Source organism: Eptesicus fuscus, chromosome 11, assembly GCF_027574615.1.
Source record: "Eptesicus fuscus isolate TK198812 chromosome 11, DD_ASM_mEF_20220401, whole genome shotgun sequence".
Taxonomy (NCBI): Eukaryota; Metazoa; Chordata; class Mammalia; order Chiroptera; family Vespertilionidae; genus Eptesicus; species Eptesicus fuscus.
Genome location: NC_072483.1, coordinates 59,346,167 through 59,367,451, shown reverse-complemented (window position 1 = coordinate 59,367,451; position 21,285 = coordinate 59,346,167). Strand labels below are relative to the sequence as shown.

The following is a 21,285-nucleotide window of genomic DNA, read 5'->3' as shown; positions in this document are numbered from 1 at the left end:
CCTCCACCCACAGCACCAGGGTCCCCGGATCACAGGCCCTGGGGAGAACCCACTAAGAGGGACTTCATTCAGTCTGCCCCTCTGCTCACATGGGTGGGCTGATCTTGGTTCTATCGAGGGTTTTAGAAACTAAACTCGATATATTACAGTTTAGCCCTAGTTGGCGAGCCAGGAAGCCGAGAGCTGCTCAGCCATGGGGTTACTGTGCTCGCACTAGTTTTCCTTGAGTACTATGTCCCCAAGGATAGTGGTAGGTGTTCACAAGTCCCTCTTCGTGCCAGCACAGCATCCTGAATTGGAGTGATCCCATCCACCTGTGGGAGGCAACATGTGGTGTCAGTACCCAGGACTTGGGAGCTGAGTTGGGAGCAGGGGTGTGGGTGCATCCTTCAGCCATTAGCAAAAGGCTGCAGGTCAGAGACAGACCCCAAAGTGCAAGGCTGGGGCTGCCCCAACCTGGGCAAGCAGCAGGTGTGCCCAATTGTCTGGGCCTGGCACAGACTTTGCCCAAACCACCCACACAGTGGAAGAGAGAACAGGCACCAGGGTGCAGGGCAGAGTGAGACGCCAGAAGGATGGGACCTCAGGACTCAGAGCAGTCCTCAGGCTGCCTACAAGGTAGAGATTGTCCTGCGGGTGGGCACTCACCTGCAGCAGCAGCCGGTGGATCTGCTCCGTCAGCTCCTGGATGCTGGGGTGCAGGGCCTGCTGCTCCTCTGCGCATGGATGAGCAAACACATCCTCATTCAAAGGGCCCCTGCATGATATTCATGGTTTGATAGTCAGGCTGTGCTGCACACCCCTGCAAGGCCCTGCTTCCTCTCTGCAGCCCCCCAGGCTGCCACCTGCCTGCTCACCCCCTCTTTTCCCCTCACAGCTCTGCGTGAACTAGGTCCCTCCCACTTGGGGGCAGGGGCAGGGGCAGGGACAGGTCCCCACAGGACTGCCTAGCGGCCCAGGGCCCTGGGAGCACTTACACTCTGACTCTGTGCCGCCCGATGATGAAGGAGATCTTCCTGCTCCAGGGGTTGATGAAGCTGGACCAGCTGGTGTCCAGTGTGATGTACTCCCCATTCCGGGTGCGGAACCGAAGGGGAGAATAGTCGAAGGGCTGCCCGCCAGACTGCAGGACTAGGAGGGAAAAGAGCGTTCGGGGGTGAGAAGCAACCAGGCTTTCAGGAAGAAAAAAGACAAGCCCAGATGCCTCAAGTTCACAGCTATTTGAAAATTTAAGAGCTGCCAACACCTGTTCTAAGCTGCAGCTCTCAGTCTCAACTTTCTTCGTGTGTGTGTCTTTTTATTTTATTTTTTGAATTATTATTTTGTTGATACTAAATATTTTTTAAAAGTCTTTATTGTTGCCCTAACCGGTTTGGCTCAGTGGATAGAGCGACGGCCTGCGAAATGAATGGTCCCAGGTTTGATTCCGGTCAAGGGCATGTACCTTGGTTGCGGGCACATCCCCAGTAAGGGGTGTGCAAGAGGCAGCTGATCGGTGTTTCTTTCTCATCGATGTTACTAACTCTCTATCCCTCTCCCTTCTTCTCTGTAAAAAATCAATAAAATATATTTTTTAAAAAAGTCTTTATTGTTAAAAGTATTTCATATGTCCCCCTTCTCCCCCATTGACCCTTTCTAGCCGACCACCCCCCGTCAGTCCTTCACCACCCTATTGGCTGTGTCCATGGGTTATGCATACATACATACAACCATTCCACTTTCAATCACAACAAATGTTTGTTTCTGGCCACATCATCATGTTTCAGGATGCACATCTCTGCTAGCTTCCACTGGATGTCTCCAAGTGTCATTGTATCTGTGAGGCCTGGGCTTGGGGGCATACGTGCTGACCACTACCCCAGCCTGGCCACTACCTCGCCCACCGCAGCTGAACCTGTGCCGCCTCCTCCCACTTGCCGGGGATACCAACAGTAAGAACAAGATGTCACTCAGGCCATGGGCCACAAAGGAACCCACGGACAGTGCCAGGACTCCGGCAGGAGGTGGAGCATCCATTACCCATACATCGCAAGCCAGTCTGACCCATCTTTGCTAGGTGCTGACCTCGGGAGACACCCAGGCACAAACCAGCTTTTGTCAAAGCCTTTAGGATTCACCATGAGAAGGGACCTACTCTTTCTGTGGATGGCAAGCATCAAGGGCCGGTCACTGGGGTGAAGCTTCAGAAGCACAGGGGTCTCGATCAGGTCTTGAGGTAGGTAGCCCAGGAGCGGGACTGCTCTGCAAGACAAGTGCACAGGAGTGTTACCCCTGCAGTTGTGCTTGGGGACACATTCCATAATGCAGCCCCCAACAGGGGAGCAGACCACCTCTAAAACCGTCTGTCCATTCACAAGGAAAGAAAACAACTACCAGCTCCCCTGATAGCCCCATTTACAGGATCAAAATTTGGGAATTAGGTTAACAGAGAAGCAATCTTTCAATTAGTAAAAGATTACAGCATCCCCATGGGTCTGTAATATGAAACAAGACCCTACAAGGTCCTACCCTTCTAAGCTGAGTGGCTTTAGCTTTGTGTCCATTTCCTGAAAGAATCAATCATGAAAATGTTCCCTTTCTTCTGTTAAGATCTTTTTCTTTTTTGTGTTTCCTAAGTTTGGCCAGATATGGTCTGGCATGGACATTTTAAAAATTTTTTTTGGCATGGATATTTTTAACGCATTTTGAAAGCTTTTTAACAAGCCTGCACCTGGAAACCCTGCCTGCATCTTCTCCAGCCCAAGAGGTTTTCCTGCTCCTGTTACTTTGGCCACGGTACCTACTCCGTATTTACTGTGGCTTCCCTGGGTGTCACCAGCACTGCCTGGGGACCTGCCCTCAGTGCCCATGGATCTTGTGAAAGCTGTTAGTTTGTTTTCCGAGAAATGATTTGTGTCAATCTTCCCAGAGTCCTGTCCCCTCTGCTGTCCAGTGCCCTCTGCAGCTTGGCCACTCTCCCCTCTTCTGAGCTGCACCTCGGCCTTCCTCTCCTCGGGCAGTGTTCTTGCACCCACACAGATGTTTTCCAAACTCTTCTGCTCATGTGGAAGGACATTCTCCTTTGAGTCTTAGAGAGAGGCCTCCCTGTTCCCTGTGGTGGGGAACTCTCTTGGGCCTTGTGTTTTCCTTTGGCCGGATGTACAGAATGTTCTTGGCGTCCTCCCAGTTCTAGGCCTGGCCAGGAGGGAGGGGGGAAGAGAAGGAGGAGGAAGGGAAGAGGAGGGAAGAGGAAGAGGAGGAAAGGAGGAAGAGGGGGAGGAAGTGGAAGAGGAAGGAAGAGGGGGAGGAGGAACAGGAGGAAGAGGGAGAAGGAAGAGAGGAGATGAGGGGAAGGGGGAGGAGGCGGCTTTGCTGAGGAAGGCTGTGCAGACTATGTGCGCCTGCTTGCCAACCCTTCTGCACGGGAGTTAAGTAGACTCCAGGGGTGGGTTGCAGATAGAAGTTTTTAGATTTTTGGAGGAATAAAAATTATGCTGGGGTTGCCTCACAAATTCAGCTCCCAGCCCCACCCTCTGAGATCCGGGTTGAGCAGGGCTGGTGGGGCCCAGGAACCTGTGCCTTGAAGACTCCTTGCAGCCATTCTGCCACAGGTGGTGGGCAGCATGCACCTGAGCAGCCCGGAGCTGGAGGCCGCTGATCCCGGGCCACCTGAGAGCAGAACTTTCCCAGGAGGCCCCAAGGTTTGTGCCCACGGGTGGCAGTGGAGAGGACCTAACTCTCGATGGTGTCTGTGGAGGTGACCTTGTCCCATTTCAGAAAGCTCAGCATGCTGGCTCTTCTCAGTCTACTTCCCGTGTGTCTTCTGAGCAAACTCCTTCCCTGGAGCATTTTCTGTGCAGAAGGAGCTGGCGGAAGGCACCCCAGGGCCCTGGTCCAATGCTAGCGAACCCTCAGATGTCAGTGCTCCCAGCAGCTGCAGCATCCTGGCTGGGACACCCACAAAGAGGGTCTCAGGTGACACGCAGGCTGGCAGGTGTACTTGTGCTGGGACCCGCCCATTGATGTGCACCTGTCCCAGGCACACCATCCCCACCTGCACCAGTGCTTATCCGTGTCTAACTTTGAAACGAGTTTAAACAGTCTTAGAACAACTACCAGCTCCCCTGACAGCCCATTTACAGTCTTTGCATCTCAGGGGTTTTTAGTATAATTCCACACTTATCTCATTGCTTAAACATACTCAAATGCTTTTGTTGATTACCACACATAACATGCAGGCTTAGCTTTAGCTTAACAGCTTCATGTCAAAACCATGAACATCCATTGAGCTTTCCTTAGTTATGAAGTAATTACCAAGACAGCGACAGAACACCAAACGTCTAGTGAGGGCACCTGCGGGCCCGGGGATGCAGCACTGGTTCTGAAACAAGGGTGAGCACAAGGCGTGCACGGGCAGGGGGACAGCACACGGGGCTTACCTTTCGTCTACGTCCTGGAACAAACAGTTGGGTGTATGTGTGGTCGTAAAAATTCTCTTTTCCGGAGGAATTCTAGGGGCTGAAAGAATAGAATTTTGCTCAGATGTCTGATTCTGAGAAATGCACACATTGTGTAGTTACATGACAACTACTAGAAAACCACGTGCTTCGTTCAGTGATGGGGCTCTGACAGCAGCCTGAGAGCCCTAGCCGGCCCTCGGCTCTGTGGGCCAGTCCTACTCAGGAAAGCCAGGACTTCCCGCTTACAAAACCACACGCTACGCACAGGCTTCTCAGAAACTCCTGCTGCTGCAGGGCCATGGTCAAGATTTTAAGATCCAACAAGATGAACGGAACAAATTCTTTCTAAAAATGAGTTAAGTATTTGGACTGAAACTTGTGCAAACGTCAATGTATTGGGACTTCAGTTTATAAGGTGGGCAAAGATAATTTGCATAAAGAAAGCCATATCCAGAACTTTCCTCAACTTCCAAATTCATGGACAAAACATTCCAAATTCCAAATGCTTCATTCTTGATGGCAATTGACCTTATGGGCGAATAACCTGCTGAAATGTAAGTAACCCTACAAATCTTTATGAACTATTTGGAAGACAATATTCTATATGCAGGAACCCATCGAATATTTAAAAGCAAGCCACATACCTAAAACATTTCTACCATTTAATAAAATGCCTTTTAAAAAAAGACATCACTAACCACTGAGAGAAGGTCATAGATTCTCTGCTTTCAGAGGTTCTGACATGGGGATGTGCTGAGTTGCCACAGTGCTGTGGCCAGTACGAGACTATGTCACAGCTTGTTAGGGGGGGTCATTAGAAGGACATGATCCGGATGCTTAAAGAACCCAGATTTGGTAATTTGGGGGGTGGCCTGAGGAGCTGGCAGGACCAGGAAAGGACACCTGGCGAGATAAGCCTGCTATAGAGACTAGGTTTCTATAGGCAGCGATGGGGAGGGGGGCGCTAGGAGCAAACACGGGGTTAGGGGGCCAACTATCTGCAGGAGCCTGGTGTCAGGAGGATGGCAGACTCAGTGGAAGGTAAGAGTGGGGATGGCTTGGGGTTCTGAGGAAGAGCTGGTGTCCCTGCACTTCAGCCGAGGCCTGGGTGTACACAGGATGGGAGGGACTTGGGCCCAGACTGTCAGGGCTGTTCTCACTGCATGGATGGAAGGCAGTGGGTGGGGAAGGGGAAGGGCACCCGCGGTCACAGTGAGATGTTGGCACACAGACCCTTTAACTGCGTGGGAGGTGGTGTGGCAGGGTCCCAGGAGGGCCAGGTGACAAAGGCGGGTGTGCTGAGTCTCGAGGGACATGGAGACCCTGTCCATGGCTGGGGGAGGCTGGGCCGGAGTCTACCTTACAGACATTACATCTGAGCCAGGGGAGTAACTGAGGGACCAGAGGAGCCCTTGGCTGGCCTGGGCCTGGCTGTCACCTTCATAGCCGGAGTGCACCCTCTCTGCCAGCAGCACGCAGCACAGCTGGCTCTCAGCGCCCTGCTGCTCCGGCACCTTGACCAGGTAAGGCGTCATACGGAACGGGTGGTAGTGGATCTCATCTTCATGGTTCTTCCCGAAGCTGAAGAGGAGGGTGCCATTAGAGGGTGGAATTATGACAGAAGGGTCCCCTCCCCCACAGCTGGCTGTCATCTCAGCAATCCCTTCGTTTGTTGTAAAGATGCCCTCCCATCCCACCCCAGCATACTGGTAGATGGATGGGCTGCCCTTGGCCTGTTGTCTGTGCCTCCTCCCCACCTGAGAAGCGGGGGCCCACCACCTGGCTCCTCAGATTTCCGATGACGTCACAGGGTAAGTCACAGTCATCAGCCCTGAGCATTGAGAGATCTTTGAGCCATCTCTAGAGCAGTTTGAGTTTTAATTAGGGAAAGAGATGCTGCTCCAACAGTGGGGTCCTGGCCCACTTTCTGAGGGCACCACTGTCTGACCAGCGGTTACCCCTGACACTGCAGCTGGAGGCTTATCTGGTCACCCCGTTTTAGGCTAAAAGCCCGTTGGGAAAGCTACGGGGCTCTCCCCTGGAAAATGCACTTAAAAAAATATACACTCAAACCAAAGGCTGCATGTACTTTTGAGGTCCTCAAGGACCCCAGGATACACGCCTCCACCGGGAAGGCCCCTGGCCCATTTCCAGGTGATGGACAGCAAGTCCCGGCTCCTCGGGCTGACATACTCAGTGAGGACTGGTTGAAATCACCCCACTGTTGACCAGGCTGTCTTAACCCCTTGTGAACATTTAAAATGCAGCTCTGGCCACGTGTTTTCTTTTCACTCACTTTTTTAGGAGTATGCGTGCTGTAAGGCCTTCGCTCCAAAGATGGGAGGACAGCCAGGCTCGTGGCCCTAACTGCCTGTCGTGGAGCAGGGACTGGTGGGAGACACCTGGGCCTCCTGCACTTCCCACCAGGTGCTCAGGATGAAATGGTTGGGCCATTTCAAGTTTAGGAAGACCAGTAACTGGGCTTACCTGACACGGCAGAAGAAAGATTTCTCCTCCATGCATTCTTGAGTGAAAGAATCTAAAAGAAAAGCCCACAGTCACCCATCCAATGACACAACGAGGTATAGAGAGCACTGTGCCCTCCTAAAGACAGCATCAGATTCAGAGCCACGGTGTGACACAAACCTGCCAGAGCTCAAAGCGAAGCCTTAGAGAGCCTTTATCCCAGTTCTGACTAAAATGAAATATATTCATGAATGTGGCACATTCCAGAGTTTACAGCCAGGGGTCTGATGCCCCCAGATGCACCTGGGCCCTCCCCCCTCCACAGACTCACCTCAGACTCCAGCTTCTCAGAACTTCATTTCTAAAATGCCTAACATGTCCTACAAGCCTCTGAGATGTTTTCTCCCTCTCTGAAATTCATGAAAAGACTATTTTTCCTCTCTAAATTTATTCTGAACAACTTCTGATCTCCCCGCTTAGACAGAGGCTGCCACGGCTATGCTGGTCTCCGGCAGAGGTGAGGTGGGCGGCGCTCCCTTCCCCTCACCTGTCCCACTGCAGACACTCCACGGAGGAAGCTTGTAAGGCGTGGTAGAGCTGTGGAACACGCTAATGTCATGGGGCGCCAAGAACTCCACGAACTTGGCATCGTGAAAGGTGTCTCTCTTACAGCGGAAGATGGAGGCCACTTGGTTGGAGATGTACAGGATTTTCCCTGTGACCAGGGACACAGCCGCAGCGAACATGTCCTGGAGAGGAAGAACATCCTCGGTCAGAATGGGCAGAGGGGACGGACAGGACGGGCACACACTTGGGGCAGGTGACAGGAAGGGGCGGGAGGGTCAGGGAAGGCCTCTGGGACCCTTCCTCAGTCCTGACCAGAATAACTCTATTTCCCCTCATACATACTGGGGTCCAAACAGGATATTATTTGAAGAATCACATCGGGGCTCCACTGCCAAAAGGAACCCAGGGTGCGGATTCCCACGGGTGCCATCCATTCAGTATTCTTGGGCACAGAGCCCCTGGCGTCTGAATTGAGAGGTGGAAGAGGCCCTGCATACCTCTCCCTTTGTCACCTGGGCTGGGGTGTCCCTCTCCTGGGGTGCCGGGGACTGTCCGCAGGCTGCAGGGCTCTGGACCTCTTGAGCTAAGGACTGGTGGTGCGGGGGGAAAGTACTGGAGGAAGGTGAGAAGGAGTGGGAGCCCAGTTCTCCAGGCAGCTTTGAGAAATGTGGTGCTGCCGAAACCGGTTTGGCTCAGTGGATAGAGCGTCGGCCTGCGGACTGAAAGGTCCCAGGTTCGATTCCGGTCAAGGGCATGTACATTGGTTGCAGGCACATCCCTGGTAGGGGGTGTGCAGGAGGCAGCTGATCGATGTTTCTCTCTCATCGATGTTTCTAGCTCTCTATCCCTCTCCCTTCCTCTCTGTAAAAAAATCAATAAAATATATTTTTTTTTAAAAAAAGAAATGTGGTGCTCTCTGCTCTCTGAGAAATGGGGGCTCAGGGCACGGCCAACCTGCTCCCCGTCCCCACACCTCCAAGGGCCCCACCTTTATCAGCACCAGGTTTGGCCCTAGCCGGTTTGGCTCAGTAGACAGAGTGCCAGCCTGTGGACTAAAGGGTCCCAGGTTGGATCCTGGTCAAGGACATGCACCGCAGTGCAGGCTTGTTCCCTGGCTCTGGTGCAGGAGGCAATCAACTGGTATGTCTCTCTCACATCGATTTTTCTGTCTCTTCCCCTCCCTTCCACTCTCTCTAAAAATCAATGGGAAAATATCCTCAAGTGAAGATTTAAAAAAATAATAATAAAATAAAATGCATGAGGTTTGGAGTCTCATGAAGCCGAGTTTAATCCCAGGGCACTCCCCATGAAGCCCTGAACAGTGAACCAATTGCCCCCTGGCGTGTCCTCACCCTGAAGTGCACTGTGCTTGGTCAAGGTGGGGTTACTCTCCCACACGTAAAGTGCGGGGTGGAGTGGCCAGGAGAGCACAGGGTCTGGGAGACATCTGCAACAGGACTTCTGAACCTCTGACTACATTCTTTTTCTAAGGTCTGAACTCACTTCCTGAAACTCTAAACTCTGCTGCCATCAAGCCACCGGCCAGGCAGTCACCAGCTCACCGAAGGAGGACTCCCCAACAGGAGACACTCACCGTGCTCTTCATAATGACCTCGGAGGTGGCGCTCTGGATCTCCTCTATGGTGTAGGAGGGCACGTCAGGGCCGCAGCTGTGCTTCTCGCTGGACATGAGCAACTGGTAATACTCCTCGTTGGCTGCGGGAGAGACCAAGAGGCAACTCCTAACTCACTTTTTTCATGAAAAGTGGGCTAGGAGACTATCTCCTGGGCGTTGAGAGAACAAATCACAGAAAGACAAAGACAAAACAGAAATCTGGGCGTTTCTGTGAAAATCAGAAGGCCTATGGTTACAGAACTTTGTAAACAATAAATACACGTTATCTTAAATAACAAGGCCACAGAGTTCCACCTAATGCTCACTTTCCCCACGAGGTTGTTAATCATGATGCAATGTCATCATTTCCATGCAGGATGGCTGTGGCACCCCTGCTCTGCCTCCCGTGGTGGTCTCAACTGATACCCCATCCAGACAGACTCAACTGCTAAGGTCACTGGGCACAAGAAACAACATGTGGAACAAACTGTTCAGAACAGACCCTGAAGACAAGGGCCACTCATCCTGGAACATCTGGCATGGCTTTGGGGTGACCCAGCCATGGCCCAGGGGCCGAAGAGGGCCCCCTAAAAAGCCACACAAACCAGCACATAGCCACCTTCCATGTCTGGCACAAACTCTCCCAGCCGGACTACATGAAACAAGCCCTTCCTACAAAAGTCATCCAAACATTAGAAATGTGAACATTATTTGAAACGTGGCTTGGTATCCTCATTAGTGACAGGCTTTGCTTTGACTGCAGGCTGTACCTGGAGACAGTAGCTGATGGTAACAGAATAAAGCACTGCTTCACCTTTCTATCAGCCTTGGAGGTTTTTCTACTCTTATGCACGTTTCTGATGTGTGGTGTCCCCTGGGACTCAGTGCGTGTGAAATACGTACGTGAAGGTAAAGTGGGGGGAGGGCTCACACATCTGCCCCAAGGAGATACTGACTTTCCCTCTGACTCAGCTTACTCGTCACAACGGACCAAACAGCTGAGAAATCCCTCCGCGTGCAGGGGCTGGGGTTTCACTGTAATGACAAGGGTCCATGGAGTGGCCCCGGTTGCAAGACCAGGACTGCACACATGCATACCTGCCCCAAGACTTCTACTGTTTCTCTGAGGCACTGAGGACATTTAAGAATTCTCCAAGTTCTCATCCCGTTTCCCAGCAGCAGACTGAGAGGCCAGGCTGCGAGGACCTCTCGACCAACTGTATAGCTAAACCACCCTGAGATGACCCTGAGCACAGGATCCTGGCCTGGAGGCAGAGGCACCGAGCTGACCTGAGACCCAGGACATGGGGTGTCTGCCCAGTGGAAGGTCTGGTGGCAGGAGCAAATGAAGGCAGATACTTAAGGGCTTAGAGTTGATTGAAATGGAAAGTGTTTGAGCCCAATGAGCTAACATTTTGGGTTTGCAGTGTTTGCTCATAGGTTCCTGCATCTGTGAAGGTTCCTGCAATGTGTCCACAGACAAAATCCTTTCTCTAGTCCACCAACCAGCGCTAAAAGCTGTCACATGCTGCCATCTATACTTCTATACTAATAAAAAAGTAATATGCTAATTAGACCAGGTCAACCGGACATCTTCCAGATGTCCAACTTCCTTCTGGACAGTTAGGGGGCGACCAGGCTGGCTGGCAGGGAGGCAGTTAGGGGGCAATCAGGCCAGCAAGCAGAGGCAGTTAGGGGTGATCAGGCAGGCAGACAGGCAGGCAAGCGGTTAGGAGCCAGCGGTCTCAGATTGTGAGAGGGGTCCCAGATTGCAGAGGGTGCAGGCCAGGCTGAGGGACACCCCCACCATGCACGAATTTCATGCACCAGGCCTCTAGTCTAATGATAAAAAATCCAAACATGCCCACAGGTGGATGGAGGCTGGATTTCGGAGGTCCTATTACCATGCACCTGTGATGGAAGGAGGCACTCTGCCCTGCCTGAATTTCCTGGTCCAAAGACCACCACCACTGAAACTCACATGTTTTTAGATAAACAAGAAATTAAGGTGTGGCTTAGTGGTTGAGTTTCAACCTATGAACCAAGAGGTCACTGGTTCGATTCCCGGTCAGGGCACATGCCTGGGTTGTGGGCTCAATTCCCAGTACAGGGAGTATAGAAGGCAGCCGACTGATGATGTTTCTCTCTCATCAATGTTTCTATCTCTCTATCCCTCTCCCTTCCTCTCTCTACAAAAATAAACAAAAACATATTTAAAACAAAAAGAAATAAAGAGCCCGGGGTCTTGAATGAAGAAGCTCTAAGATATTGTCTTTCAAGGATGAGCTCTGTTAAACCCACCCACCCCTGGGATTCCTTCATGCTTTCTTTTAAAGGAGGGGCAAGTCCTCAGCTAAACACTGTGGGATGTTTCGCTTCAATTCCACTCTGAGCTGCCCACATCACCGGGCCATCAGTGGTCACCCACTCCAGCCAGAGCCTGGAAGATGCTGCACTCTCCTCACCATGACCTGACCTAGCCCACAGCACAGAAGTTTTATGTTGTAAATAGGTTTCTGTTATCAGCTGGCTTTCTACCCACTTTATTTTTTCCTCTAAAAGTCAAATGCAATAGACAGCTTCCAGTGAATTGGGGTTTTCAATGTGGCAGCCCCACAAGACTCCTAAGTTTCTTTCTTCTGTGTCAGGACTGAGTTTTGAAAGCCAACACAGTCCAAGCTGTAATTTGGGGGGATTGGAAACTTACTTCGACAGGTTGGAACAAACACATGAGGCAGGCATACCTTTCACCTGCTTCACGCTCCTCAGGGCGTACTTCAAGGTCGCCAACGTGCTGGCTTTCCCCTTGGCCTTCTTGTCTGAGGGGAGGTGGACCTTCAGCTCCTTGAGCGTTCTGATCAGCTCCTTGTGCGTGTTGGCTTTGGCAGACTGCTCACTGCTACAGAGTGAAAAAGATCAGACGTTAGCTTTCTGGGGCCCTTTTCTGAAGAGATGTCCGTCTGGTCCAGTTTCTCAACCGGCCACTAGGACATCTTGGCCCATATAGTTCTCTGTGGTGCCTGCAGGATGGTGAGCAGCATCCCTGGCCTCACCCATGTGAAAAATAACATAATTGGGGGCACTTTAAAATGGAGTTGGAGCTGCCATCCCCAAGCAAGCTGCCTTGTAGTCTTACTCCTCAAAACTTTGGAGTGTTAAAACAAGGCAACATTGTGTCCCAAAGAACTGTTCACAAAGGTAACAGGAAAGCAGATATTTTAGCTGCCAAACTGAAAATTAAAAACAGTGTTTAGAATGAGTGTCACTATGTTACCTTATTTGCACTACAGAAATGCCTTCCTTCTATGGATGTAATTGCTCCCCTTCCCTTTCTCATAAACACCCCTTGCCATTGGAACACTATTTGGGTTTCTGCCTGAATCAGTGCATCCTAAATAGCTGTTCTTTTTTACCTCAAATAAATGCTTGTTGCCTCTCAGTGTGGCCTTTTATTTTTAGGTTAACAATTACTGGAGACCAGCAGCACCCCGCCAGCTGTGACAACCAAAAATGTCTCCAGAGATTGCCATGTCTCTTGGGGCAGACGATTCGCCCGTGGTTGAGAACCACTGCTTTAACACAAGTGAATGGGTCAGACATCCCTCCAGCTGGCTTTTTCCCGACGAGTGAGAGCCACGCTGTGCCCAGCAAGGCCTGCTGGTCGACCCTCAGAGTCTGGCTGAGCAGACTGATGGTTGAGCTGGGCCTTCCTTGTCTGCCTTAGCTAGAAGATGATTAAGTGATGGAGAATACAGAGGACAGCAGTAGCTTCCTGGAGCATAAACATGAATGATGAGTGTAAGAAGACCCCCCAAGAGGAGAGGAGATTTATAGAAGGATCTTCAAACTTAAGGAGCAGAGACAGGGGAAGGCAGGGCAGGTGGGCACCTGCTGAAGGAGATGGACGTGTGTAGAGCAGAAGGTGCAGAGAGAATGATGACATCAGGTGTCTACAATGGCAAAGTGCCCTCATGCCCAGGACTAAGAGCTGGCTGTTGCTCCAGTGAGATATGAAAGTGTCTGTGGATAGGAAACTAAGGATACACTTGTTACAAATACCTAAACAGGGTGAGGAAATTCCAGATGAACAGGTCTCAGATGCAGACAAGGTCTGCTTGGATAGAGCTGGAGGAGCAATAGACCCAGAGCAACATGGGGGGCTCCAGGCAGCCTGCAGGGACAGTCGTGTCTGGAAGGGCACAGCTGGGTTCACAACGCAGACCAATAGGTTCTAGAAGAAGCCTAAAACAAGTCACATATCCCCCAAACCTAACCGCCAAGGACAAATCTTTTGGTTTCTCCAAAGATTCTAAGTCAAAGGGGTTCTAACTGGCCTTACCTGCAGCCGCTTGTAGATGGGTTGTGTTCAGACTTCGCCAGCATCAGGCTGTAGGCACTTGGACTATAAGGACAAGAAATAAAGACAGAACTCAGAGAATGTTCCATCCACGGCTCCCCATCTAATCAGCGATAACAGGCTGGATCATACCACAGTAAGAAACACGAGGTTAAGGGAAAACTGAAACAAAAACACTTCAGAGACCAGGAAAACTAGGTATTGGGAGGTGGAGAGCCAGTGCTAAAGGAGCAAGTTCCTTTTCTACAAAGCACTCAGCTGCAGGTGAGGTTACCTGACACGTCGCCTCTAAGATCTCATTATGCACTACCGATCTGTTGGCAACCGGATCTTCAATTGCCAAGTGGTATCATTAGGAAGGACAAACCCTAGTACATTTTAGTTATTCTAAGTTAACAAGATTTTCAAAAATCTGGAAAAAGTTGATCATCATGATTTAAAAATGGAAAAGCAATCAAATGACAACAGAATGAGACCCTGAAAAACAAGCAAGGGCCTTGCCTCCACGGGCCCTGGCTGCCCCTACCTCTCTCGAGAATCGGGCGGCTCCACCAGCATCCCCAGCTCCTTGCCACTGTCGTCACAGTCACTGCCCTGCGAGTCCCGCCCTGTGGAGCAGTTCTCGTTGGTCTCATTTCCGCTTGAGCCACTGCTCATGTCGACATCCTCCTGGAGCAAGACCCCACTGGGTGTGGACTCCATGGGCTCCTTGGTGGGGCTACTGCGGTTAGGGGCAAATCCAGCAAATTCATTCATGTTGGCTCCTGAAGGAAGCTGGAAAATGAGAGAAATGTCAGCCAGAAAGAATGCAGCCTTTCCGTGGCTGTCTCCTCAGGGTCTTTCTCCATATTTTGCCAAGTGAGGGGGTAGTAGTCAGGGTCATTCACAGGTATCTCATGGGTATTTTTATTTGTTCTTATTCACTGGTCTCCAGTTCTTTGTGGTGCCTCCCACCTGCCATGAATTAGGAAGGCAGTTGAATTAGGCAGCCCCCTGACATGGCAAGTTGCTGATGGCCTCGTCAGAAGGCAACAAGAGCATTGATGATCACTGCTCAGCATGTGGGAACTTTGGGAAATACACAGGTTCCCACTGAGTGGCTGGCAGGGCCTGGGACCCTACAGGTTGTCTGGGATCTCCCCAGGTGATATGGGGAGCAGCTGGGTTCAGAAATCTCGAGCATCACAAGTTACAGGAGACCCTGAAACCAGGCTGCAGGCAGAGGGAGAGGTGAGGCTGTGAGGAGTGGGTGTTAACCCGTGAAGAGGGCAGAGCAGGTGGGGAGCACATGAGTTCCAGGCACTGCAGGCATTTCCAGTGCTTGACTAAGGGGATGCAAGTGGAATGCGGAAGTAGGTTGAGTGCAGAAGGGAGGGAGGCCAGCGAGGAGTTTACCCATAAATTACACATAATTTATCTGGGAAACGACTAGGAACCACTGAAGCACTGTTAAGTACAGACTGATGTGACTTAATTTGCATTTGGACCCGAGGGCAATCACACTCCTTGGGGTGAACTTTGGCCACAGGGGACAGGTCAGTGGAAGTGGTCAGCGGCTAAGTCCTCTCTCCATCCCTCATTGATTGGAGCGTTCTGAAGCTGTCAGTCCTTTCCTTTCCTGTCTTTTCCTTTGTGTCTTTTTTTTGGATAGTCTTGCTGATGAGATCTCCCGGGGCTGAGTGGTATGCTGGGTGTCCGTGAAGCAGGGCCTCATCATTAGGACGTCATCATGTGTGTGTGTCCTGCCTTTTCCTCTTCATTTCCCTTTCCCTCACCATGGCTGCCCTGGGATTGCATCTCCCAGTAAAGTATAACCCTCTATCCCGACTTTGCTTTTATTTTTATTATTTTTTTATTTTTATTTTTATTTATTTTTTTTTCCAATTTTTTTTATTAAGGTATTATATGTGTACATATTTTACCATTGCCACCCCCCACCCCACTCCCATATATGCCCTCACCCCCCAGAGTTTTGCATCCATTGGTTATGCTTATATGCATGCATACAAGTCCTTTGATTGATCTCTTATCTCCCCCACCTTTTAAAAGAAACTGAACGAAGACAGACTGAACAGAGTGACAGAGCAGGTTAGCTGGATGCTGGAGGAAGAATATTTTAGGTAGGGACAGCAAGTGCAAAGGTCCTGAGGCAGGGAGTTTGAAGAAGATAGCTGAGTCTGGAGCAGAGGGCAAGGCAAGAGGAGGGTGATATTAGATCAGAGCCAGATCTGCACATCAAAGTGGCAGAACCTTTATTCTGAGTGCAATGGGGAACTGCTGGAGAGTTCTATGCACGATGTGACTCATACTTTAACAGGGTTGCCAGGCCTGGGCAAGGTGGAAGCAAGCTCTCTCAGAGGGCTCTTGCTATGGTTCAGTAGAGTTGCCAAGGGGCTGCCCACCCAACTTCCTGGACACCTCCTATGCCATCCTGCCGTCCTCCTCAGACAAGCAGCCAGTCCTTTTTTGCTGAGTGAATTATGAAAGCTGAGTGGTTACATGAGCAGCTCCTGGGTGGGGGGGGGGGGCTTCAGTGGGTCCCCCACTTTCTGACAGTGTGGTCTTGAGCACGTTCCCTTCCCTGTCCCTGTTTCCTCATCTGTCAGATGGGGCAACGGCAGCACCTGCCTCCTACTGGCTGCTGGGAGGGTGAAAGGATGCAGCCCGTGCAAGGTGTCTGGGATGCAGTCAGTGTCCAAGAGAGGCTAGCTTTCATCATCACTGTCCATTACGATGGGAACACAGACACTGTAACAGAAATAATTTGTTTAAAAGGAGATATTTCAGCCCTAGCTGGTTTGGCTCAGTGGATAAAGAGTTAGCCTGCGGACTGAAGGGTCCCAGGTTCAATTCTGGTCAAAGGCACATGCCTGGGTTGTGTGCTCAATCTCCAGTAGGGGGCGTGCAGGAGGCAGCCGATCAATGATTCTCATCATTGATGTTTCTGTCTCTCTCTTTCTCCCCTTTCCTCTCTGAAATCAATAAAAATATATTTAAGAAAAAAAAGATAAAGTAAAAGGAGATATTTCATTGCCAGGAGAGCTATCTCTGGCTTGTATGTAAAGGACTAAGAGCTCAGCTGGCCCCACCCCAGGCATACAGACATCCCCAGGAAAGAGCATCATACACTTTGCTTCCATCATGCCCTGAGGGCTTCGCTTAGCTCCTTGCAGGAGCTCCTGGCTTTCATGGTCCGGGCCCTGCAAGACTGAGTAGGGCTCACTGAGTAGGAGTCACATGATTACCTTAGGTGGAAGACAATCTTTTTGCAAAGAGGGTCAAGCAAGCATGCAGAAATGTGAAACAACAAACGAAACGAAATCATCCCAAACTTCATCATTCCAGAAAATGCATCGCTCAGCACTGACAGCTCTAATGGACCGACCTCAAATTGCCAAGTTGGCAAAACCAATGTGCCCATCAAATTAGACTTTGCCTCCTGCCTTCCACAAACATTTATGGAGCACCTGCTCATGCCAGCACTGCCCAAGCCCCAGGGAGCCCCGGGAAAGCTAGGTTTCCAGCCCTGGGGTTGGTGCTCATGGTCCAGGGTGCCAGGGGCCCAGGAAGGAAAGGGGCTGACAGGGAAGCTGGGGCCTGCACACCTGCCCCTCGAGGTTCCTTTGCTGCCCCCTTCACAGATGTCTACACACTGGCTCTGTCCCTGGAGAACAGTCAGACCCAAGGAAAGGGGCTAAGCTCAGGCCTTGACTTGGGTCATTTGATCATACCTCTGGTGGCAAGGGCTGCCTCTGCCGAACAGAGAGAGGACCGTTAGAAAGTGCAGTCTGCAATGAGGTCATAGTCTGCGATGGGTTTCACAATAATACAGGAGGGCGAAGAGGTGGGGATGGAAGGAGGGTGCCAGAGCTAAAACTCTTTGAAGCTGACCGATGGGTTCATGGGGATTCAGTACACTATCCTCTCTACTGTCATATATTAAGAGGTTCCATAATAAATAGTAAAAAAATAAAAAAGGGAACAAAAGCATAACCTGGGCCCCAGGTCCACCCACCATGGCCACCCCAGGACAGGTAAAGGCTGCTCTCATTCAATAGCCTTGAGCCTAAGGGGAAGTTCATTTCCTTGTGGAAATCAGAAATCAGCTCAATCACTTAAGGCAAATGACTTTTTGAAATGAAAGTATATATCCATGCAGAAAAGTCCCAAATCATAAGGTCACAGCTTGATATATGTCCACAAACTGAGCACCCGTGTCCCCAGCCCCCCAGATGCCCCTGGTGGTCCTCGAGCCACCACCCAACCCTGGTCACCCACCGCCAGTCTGACTTCTCACAGCCTGATGGGTCCTGCCTGCCTTTGCACTTTATGTAACAGGATCTCACAGCCTGTGTTCCGTGACCACAAGCTGGCGGTATGTTACAACCCAAGGTTTATAATACGTTTGCGTCTTCCTGGTAGGAGCCAAGTCCCCGAGGCCAGCCTGCTGTAATCTGAAGAAAATGTTTGTCCTGCTAAACAAACACCGTGCTCTCCATGGCAACAGCTGGGTAACCGAGGAAAATGTGACTGCAGTGTCCAAATATGGAGGGGAAGGAGGCTGGGGAGACGCACGTCCTGGCCTCACTGGACACTTCCACACGCTGAGCTCTGCCTGGTGACTCCCCAAACATGGAGCAGCACAGATTTAAAACAACAATGCAAAAGTGCCAGCTTTCCAGCTGTGGCACTCGGGGAACCGGCTACCCTAGTGCCTGTGAACACCAAGCTGTTCTTACTCTCCTCTCTGTCACCCCAGGGAGAAGAGCACTAGGAGCCCTCGAGGTCTTCAAGAGCGAGAGCCCCTCTGCCGTCAGAACTACCAGTGGCCTTGACTCCTGCCCACAGCCTGTGGCTGCTCACCTGGTCACTTACTGCTTCTGATTTGCACTAGACTTGGAAACACAGTAACAAACTTGTTACAGATGTGCACAAAGGAGCATAAAGAGTTGACAGAGGCCCCTGTCAGGACCTGCAGGTCCCCTACTGGGTCCGCAGGTGGGCCAGCGTCTGCAAGGGAGGGGCACGGAGCATCTGCATAGCTTTGGGGTTATGTGTTTCTAGTGAGCTTTGCCTAAGACGTAGTTTTCGGCGTCACTCTTTCTTTTGACTAAATGCTGAGAGGTCCTGCCAGGCACTCCATGACCTGACAGAGCCTGTGGTTTGCTAAGGCCCAGAGAAGTTACATCATCATTTAAACACAGAGGTGTGCTTGCCAGGATTTTTCTAAAAGTTAAGTGTGTGCATCAGAAATAGTACAAATGAAAGGAAACTTTCCTATTTCCTTCTAAGCTGGCAAACATGCCTCACAGGGGATGTGCCTTTACAGAGTAACCTTATGTGGCCTGAGAGCAAGACTGTGTCAAAATCTGTGTAGGTGCCTGGGGAAGTCATCCTTAGAGTGAGAAGGATCCTAGGATATGAAACAGACCTAGGATATGAAACAGACCTCAAAGATGGCCTAACCTGAGCCCCTTTTATAGAGAAGGAAACTGAGTCCCAGAAGGGGAGCTGAGTCACCCAGCAGCAGCTGGCAGCAGGACTCCCCCGCTGCACCCAGCATCCAGTCTCCACAGAAAGCCAGGGCTGCCTTCGTGCTGTACCAGTGAATCACAGGAGGAGGAAGGTGACAGATAACTGCAGACACCCACGATACCGTCCCTGTGCTGGCATATCACGTAGCTTCCACTTAAGGAGTCCTTTTCCCATTTTACCCACGCACCTTATAAAGAGTAATTAGCCTTGCATTTAAAAACTCAATGGCCAATTAAAGCCTCAGGTAGAGTCCTGCTCCCTTCCTAGTCAAATCCAGCCTGGGACCAGAAACCCTGGGTAAGGGTAAGGGCATCTCCCATTTGCAGCCAGGGAAGTCAGTGGCCTTGCTGTGTCCAACGGGGGAGGTGAGAGGTACTCGTGGGGGCCTCTGCCATGCTGCTAGGGTTCTTAACATTTGGGGGATCTGAGGCCCCTCCTTCCAAATTCCAGCCCTCTCAGGGAGCCAGCACCCAACTTTAGGCCTTCATGGAACCTCAGAAGCTCAACCTGACCCAGCTCATGACCCAGCAGACACCCTGAGCTTAGGCCTGGCCGGACTATGATGTGTACCCCACAGGAATCTGGGCTCCAGTGGCCTCATCTGTCAAGCCAAGGGGTTACCCTGGATGATTTCCAGGGTACCTGCTGGCTCCGTTGTTCTTTGAGTATGAATCAGCTTCCCAAACTGGTTTCTTTGCGTGGGTTACAGAAACCGTGGCAACCAAGTTGTCATCCCTTACCCTGGCCTTCCTGGAGAGTTTAGCAGGCTGCCACCTGCCCCCTTGGCCTATGTCTGGGACTTGGCAGCCAAAGGGACACCAAGAAGGATGGAGTGACTGATGTATCACAGTGGGACCCCCTCTTCTACCCAAGCTGGGGAGAGAGAATAAAGGCAGGGAAGTCCAGGGTGGGCATAGGGAGTGAGCATGAGGTGAGGCCTTCCTGCCCACAGGGTTCCCAGGCCCACCAGTGGCCCTTCCCTAGCTGGAGACTTGGCTCTCTGGTCCCAGAGCAGGAAGCCAGTTTCCGAAGGGGCCCTTCGTGTTCCCAGAGACAGCTGCACTGACCGTTGGTTGCCTTCACCTTTCCGGCCCTCTCCACTTTGGGCGTGGGAGGTTTCATTAAAGAAAATCATCTAGAGAAGGACAGGCCGGTGTGGTGATCCCAGCAGCTCCGTGACCTTAGACAAGTTGCATAACCTCTCTGAACCTGTTTCTTGATCTGCAAAATGGGGATAACAGTACCCACCACGCACCCCAGGCCAGTTTCAAGCCAAGAGGCAATCAAATGGCCCAGGAAGCTCTGGGATCGAGCTTCCCTGGGCTGGCGGAATCGCCGCCGTCGCTCGGAGGCCGCCCGCCGGTACCCCACACCCGCCCGCCCGAGGCCGCGCCGGCCGGGCGGCGGTTACGTAACCAGCGAGCCGGCGTCCGGACGGCTAGGGGCGCGCCAACCTGGCACTGGTCCTCCCCGCCGCGCACTTACCGCGGAGCCGCGTCCTCGCTTGTCCGCCTGTCCGTTCGCGCGTCCGTCCGCCGAACTGGCGCCCACTGTCGCAGCCGCGGAGAGCAGCGCGTAGTGAGCAGCGTGTAACCGCCGCACAGCCCGCCTTCGCCGCCGCTGCCGCTGACTTGCCGCTGTCACATAGTGGAAAACGTGACCGCGCGCGCTGCGCCCGCCCCCGGCGCCCCCCATTGGTCGCGACGAATCTTCATTTGCATACCAGGGGGGCTGGCCTGCGTGTGCCACACACCCATTGGCCGCGGTGCCCGTCGCTCTCTTTACATAAGACGCACATGGAACTCCATGTTCACCGCGTCGGTTCCTCAATGAAGACGCGGCGCTCTCTTGCACCCCTCCTCGTCCTCCCGAGTGGTCCCCTCCACTTCCGGCCTCGGTGTCTTCCATTCAAGACAGCTCGCGTCCCCAGCTCGGGGAGCGCGGAGTGGCGCGTACCACCACGGGATGGGGGGAGGAAACAGGCTCCTCCGCAGCTCGTTCCAGCCGGCTGGCCGGCGAGCCCTCGCTGAAGTCCAGGCCCGGGAGGCTACCACCTTCAGCGACAGGCCAGAGGCGCGTCCCCAGCGGCCGCGGGAAACTCCCTGAGGACATCTTTCATTCACACATTCGCATTCATTGACTCTCATTCATTCGCCGCTAGGCGCTGGAGCTCCGGTAAAGACCAAGATCAGGCGGTCCTGCAGGAGCTCCCGGAGCACACCCACCCAGGCCACCTAGGTCCCAGATCTTCCAGAACTGCCAACTTCCAAGAGGCCTTTCTTAGTTTTTAGACCTTGTGTCTCAAT

General features: G+C 51.9%; 1 protein-coding gene across 1 annotated transcript in view; it reads right to left on the bottom strand.

Annotated features, from left to right (window-relative positions):
- PER2 (period circadian regulator 2) overlaps positions 1 to 20,470 on the bottom strand; it is a 35,221-nt gene extending 14,751 nt beyond the window's left edge. The window contains exons 1-12 of the mRNA XM_028140733.2: positions 20,465 to 20,470; positions 13,971 to 14,218; positions 13,427 to 13,489; positions 11,832 to 11,986; positions 9,067 to 9,188; positions 7,453 to 7,654; positions 6,927 to 6,978; positions 5,878 to 6,020; positions 4,419 to 4,497; positions 2,135 to 2,241; positions 978 to 1,131; positions 649 to 757 (exon numbers count right to left, since the gene is read on the bottom strand). Coding sequence (XP_027996534.2) covers positions 649 to 757; positions 978 to 1,131; positions 2,135 to 2,241; positions 4,419 to 4,497; positions 5,878 to 6,020; positions 6,927 to 6,978; positions 7,453 to 7,654; positions 9,067 to 9,188; positions 11,832 to 11,986; positions 13,427 to 13,489; positions 13,971 to 14,200 — 1,416 coding nt within the window. The 5' untranslated portion in view covers positions 14,201 to 14,218; positions 20,465 to 20,470. The remainder of the gene's footprint in view (positions 1 to 648; positions 758 to 977; positions 1,132 to 2,134; positions 2,242 to 4,418; positions 4,498 to 5,877; positions 6,021 to 6,926; positions 6,979 to 7,452; positions 7,655 to 9,066; positions 9,189 to 11,831; positions 11,987 to 13,426; positions 13,490 to 13,970; positions 14,219 to 20,464) is intronic.
- Between the last annotated feature and the right edge of the window lie 815 nt (positions 20,471 to 21,285).